Source organism: Mastomys coucha, unplaced genomic scaffold (genome assembly GCF_008632895.1).
Source record: "Mastomys coucha isolate ucsf_1 unplaced genomic scaffold, UCSF_Mcou_1 pScaffold22, whole genome shotgun sequence".
Lineage (NCBI taxonomy): Eukaryota > Metazoa > Chordata > Mammalia > Rodentia > Muridae > Mastomys > Mastomys coucha.
This window is the reverse complement of record NW_022196905.1, coordinates 24,560,645-24,565,388: the sequence shown is the minus strand read 5'-3', so window position 1 is coordinate 24,565,388 and position 4,744 is coordinate 24,560,645. Positions and strand designations below refer to the sequence as shown.

The 4,744-nt window shown below is 42.9% G+C and overlaps 1 protein-coding gene across 6 annotated transcripts in view; it reads left to right on the top strand.

Annotated features, from left to right (window-relative positions):
• The window catches only part of LOC116069287 (ankyrin repeat domain-containing protein 26-like), a 107,553-nt gene that overhangs the window by 71,899 nt on the left and 30,910 nt on the right, over positions 1-4,744 (top strand). For all 6 annotated transcript variants that reach the window (XM_031339817.1, XM_031339818.1, XM_031339816.1 and 3 more), the window contains exons 22-24: positions 1,522-1,682; positions 2,866-3,036; positions 3,969-4,002. In XM_031339817.1, the coding sequence (XP_031195677.1) occupies positions 1,522-1,682; positions 2,866-3,036; positions 3,969-4,002 (366 nt within the window). The remainder of the gene's footprint in view (positions 1-1,521; positions 1,683-2,865; positions 3,037-3,968; positions 4,003-4,744) is intronic.

Here is a 4,744-nt window from a genome sequence, read left to right as displayed (position 1 = left end):
TCTGGGTTGTTTCCAGGTTCTGGCTATTATAAATAAGGCTGCTATGAACATGGTGGAGCATGTGTACCCAAAAGATACTGCAACATGTAAGAAGGACACATGCTCCAGATGTTTAATGTGCTTCCTAAGTACAGCTGAACCAGGAAGCAGGATTCTCCCATCAGCCAGGACAGGGTTATTGCACTCAGATAAAGAGGAAGACATGGTGATGGTATACAACTGAATCAAAGAGGCAGGTTAGTTAATCGCAATAGGAGCAGGCTGTAGGGGAGCAGTCTCCAGGCCATCAGATGGGGAGACAGCTCTGGTGACATTTTATGCACACTGTCAACATTCACCCTCAGATTCCTTCTGAGCCTATCCCAGGAAGCTTTGCCACTCACATGGGGTGGAGGCATTGGAGTCCTAGATATGGCTGGACCAGTGTCTACAATACACAGTGTTAACGACACATATCCACTGAGATTTTGTTAGCTCGAGGCTTCCTCCACTCTTCACACAAATTCACAAGTCTTTAATCTCGCTGACTAACTGCATGGAGTTGTTGGGTCATTTATCTGACAGAGCACTGTGGGATTGCATTGTGTCTTATGGCATTGTGAAATACTAGCAACGGCCCCTTAGAGTTTTGAATGAGTACTTGAAGCTGAAGTAGATATGACTTGGGTACCATCCATCTGTGGAATACCGAAGGTAGTGACTGTCCTGTTGGGAGGCATCTCGTTCTCAGAGTCGGAAACCAGCTCAGCAGCCTCACCTTCTGCCCAGCGGCCTCACCTTTTGCTCAGCAGCTGGTCTGGACACATCTGTTTCAGTGAGCTCCTTCACAGTTTATGAAACCTCTTATCAAAGTGATTTTAAAAGTAGTCCAAGTCAAAGGGAGAGGAGTTCTGCTCCGCAGGGAGGAGATGCTTCATCTTTCCTCCTAACACCCATGAGAGCACATGCTGGGACTCTGGCTGTTCCATGTGCGAGCCTAGCAGGAAATCCTGAAGGTGACAGGTTTTCTTCTGCTTCAGAGTTCTCCCATCGAGTAAATAGTGGAAATGCCAGACAGCAGAGACTGAATGCAAAAAGACACAGATCTAAGAATGCTCATCTTTGAAGTTATATAAAATTCTGGGTTTTTTCTTCTTAGATCAAACAGAAATAAATCAAAGCAGAATTTAAAAAGAAAAAACTCAATAGTCTCTAATGCTAAAATTAAACAAAGCAAAAACTTTAAAAATATATCTGTTTTTTTTACTTTATGCAAAAATAGTGTGAGGTGCCCTCATAGGACAAAAGAGAGTGTTGGATCCCCTGGGACTAGAGTTGTAAACATTGTGAGAGGCCATGTGGATGGGTTCTGGGAACTGAATCCAGGACCTCTACAAGAGCAACAACTGCGCTTCGTCTCTGTGCCACCTTTCCAGCCCTACACAAATCACACGCTAATCGCGAAGTGGAAATAGGTGTCAAGCAATGAAAACAGTAACAGTTTTCCTGAACAGCTTTCCTTGCCTCAAACTTTCATCAAAGGTTGAAGAAATAAGTAAGAAGCAGTGGAGTTCGGAATCGGAAGTCGAGGAGAGCCTGCGCCTTATGGTCACGGAGTGTAATGACAACCAGTTGATTTTCAGAAGGATACGCGGAATGACTGGGACGCTGTCTCCTGCTGAAGAGAAAGATGAGCTTGCTAAGTAAGGCTGTAGAAATAGTTTAAAGTCAGTCGTCCTGTTCCAAACACCAATAACAGTTTGGGCTAGTAAACTGTAGACTTCTGCTAGGACTATTGAGGTGTCTGCAAGGTTATCAGAAGTACATAAATAATTTGATATCTATTAATCTAATTAAATTGATAAATTTTTCTTTAAAACGAATAAGAGTTGATAGTGTAAAGTGATAGTACCTCTGGTGCACTCTTGTTTAAGGACACAGCTGAGCAAGGTAATTGTGGGTAATTGAGTAGTGTATATTGATACTTACTTTGGTGTCATCCTTTGAAGCTAAAGTCTTCATTTCTAGAGCTGGGTCCCTCTGGGACAGGAAAACATGAAAACACCCAGAAGACATTAAGGACATTTATTACATATTATATACAATAGGTGAATACATAGTCAAAATGTAATATGAGCACAAAAACATATATATTAAAATGTTTGTGTAAACATTTTCTATATCCATATAGCATGTGTGGGTACTTATGCCAGTGGGTTAAGGTGTTTCCCAGGTAACCTGATGACCAAGGTTCAATCCTAAAGCCCGCATAAAGGTAGAAAGTAGAAACCAATGCCATGAATTTGCCCTGTGACCTCCACACACACATGGTACATGCATACACATGCATATGCATGGCTCATACACACATTAGTAATAATGCTATAAATACTTAATATTAGAATTTTTTTAATTTGTTTATTTTATCTCATGTGTATGGGTGTATATATATGTGTGCCTCATGTGTACAGTAGTACCCATGGGAACCAGAAAAGGGAGCTGGAGTTATAGATACTTGTGAACCACCATGTGGGTGCTGGGAGTCAAGCTTGGTTCCTATGCAAAAGCAACGAGTAGTCTTACCTACTAAGCCATCTCTTAACTGGTTTCTCCCAGTTTTTGTCTGATGGGCTGTTTTGTTTGGTTGGATCTCGTCTGTGACACTTTGCACATGCTCAGACTCAACTCTTGGGTCCGCAAACTCATAATCTTATATTTGCCTAGTTGAAGAATAAATCTGACTTTCTCTTCCTTACCTGCGACTTTATAATGATAACAACTAGTAAGTGGACGCAGATGGAGAAGAGCCGGAAGGTTACCAAACTACTGTTTAACCTTTAGCTGCTGGTGTACAAGACAAGGTTGGTATTTGTGAATTTTTCAAAGGAGTGTTCCTGACTCGTGTATAAAAGAAGAAAAGGACAGCGAAAGCGAAGCATGGGCCCCCCAGGAGCCTGTGGTCACACCGGTATTTGAGAAGTCCCCTCCAGAAGCTGCTGGTCAGCTACTGCTGAAGGACCGCCACCTTCTCGCTAAAATGGATCCGGTTGAAAGAAGGTAAAAACTGTGAAGTCTTCATTTCCTGTGAAGGAGTGCTAACAGGGATTATTTTTTCTGAAACAAAACATAACAGGGCCACCTGTGCTCCAAACAAGGAGCACGCTGACAGACTATCAGTGAACTGGACTGTGCAGTGCGCAGGGTAGACCAGTCCTTGGAGATTGTTTTTCTCAGAAAAGCAACATAAAAATGGGTGGCAGATAGTAAAGGATGTAAAGTTTAAGGGCATTTCTTTTTTTCCTTTTAAAACGAAGCTTTTTAGAAGAGGATGAGGATAAAAATAATCCAGTGTAGGAGACAGTGTGCACAACTGAAATATTTGTATAACAAAGTACTTGAAATCTTGATACATTATATCAGGCTAATAGTAAACTGTCACTTGAGCTTGTATACATACAGAAAGATAGACGCGTGCATGTACACACACACACAACACAGAGAAGGGATGAAGAAAGAGAGAGAGAGAAAGAGAGAGGGGAGAGTTTGTACTAAAATGGGTCAGAAATCAAATGCTACTATATTTTATATATATAATACACAGAGTCCAGACCCACTGCGTAGGAAATGGTGCCTCCTGCCATGGGCTGAGTCTTCCCACATGTTTAAATGTGTAATCAAGATTGAGTGCCATGAACATTATCTCAGGCCTACTTGATCTAGAAATCCCTCATTGAGATTTTCTTCTCAGGTGATTCTTGGTTGGATCAAGTTGATAGTGATAATTAACTATCACAAGTACTGTTACTCTTTGACTATTAAGTTTAACTTCTGTTTATGGTTGAATCCACTTTACAGGAAATGATTGTACTTTAAATTAGATAGGCTGGACATGTGAGGTAAATTACAACTATAGAGATGTTATATAACAAGACACTGTTTGTGTTTTGTATACTTAACATTTGCCTGAAAAGATTCTTTTTTTTTTTAAGGCTGACAAAGAGAGAAGCTAAAGAAAAGCACAAGGTACTGTAAATGAGTAATCTGAAATGGAGTTTGATTGGTTGTAGGAGTGAAGCAGAGCCCAGAGAAGCTGGGTTACAGGCCAAGTGACATCTCACTGGGAGAATCTACAGCTGCCACAGCTGCCACAGCTGCCACAGCTGCCAAGCTGTCACCAACATCACCATCACCCTGCAGAGAGGATATGAACCTGTCACCTCCACTGCCCAACCCAAGCCTGGTACTGTGCATATCGGTTAGGGAGTCCGGCGATGGACCCTGTAGAGTCTGTTGCTGAGGCAGGAAGGGGTAGACAGTGAATACATACCAGGTCTCACCCATGCTACACACGGCCATATCCCAGGCCCCTTTACACAAATTCACCTACAAAATTAGTAGAGTTATGAGCAGGAGGTGGGGGAGTGGATATGAGGGGCTGAAGAGTATCCAGAGTCAGACAAACAAGGCTCAGAAAGGCCTTGCCAGAGTCAGGCAAGGTCCAGTGACCCCATGGGCATCCGCCGCAGTGTCCCAGCCTGCTGTGCTAGAGTTAGTGATACATGGGGTAGAGAACCACCAGGGCACAGAAGAACAAGCTGAGCAGCGAGACCAAGTATGCAGCTGGGCTATAGGCTTGGTTCTGTGGGAGCATCCTCCTTTTGAGACACAGAGGAAGGCAAGGAAGAGGATGAGGAAATTCAAATGAGACCTGAAGTTGGTAACCGTCCCCCACACCCAGCCCCCCAGCCCCCAACACACACCCAGC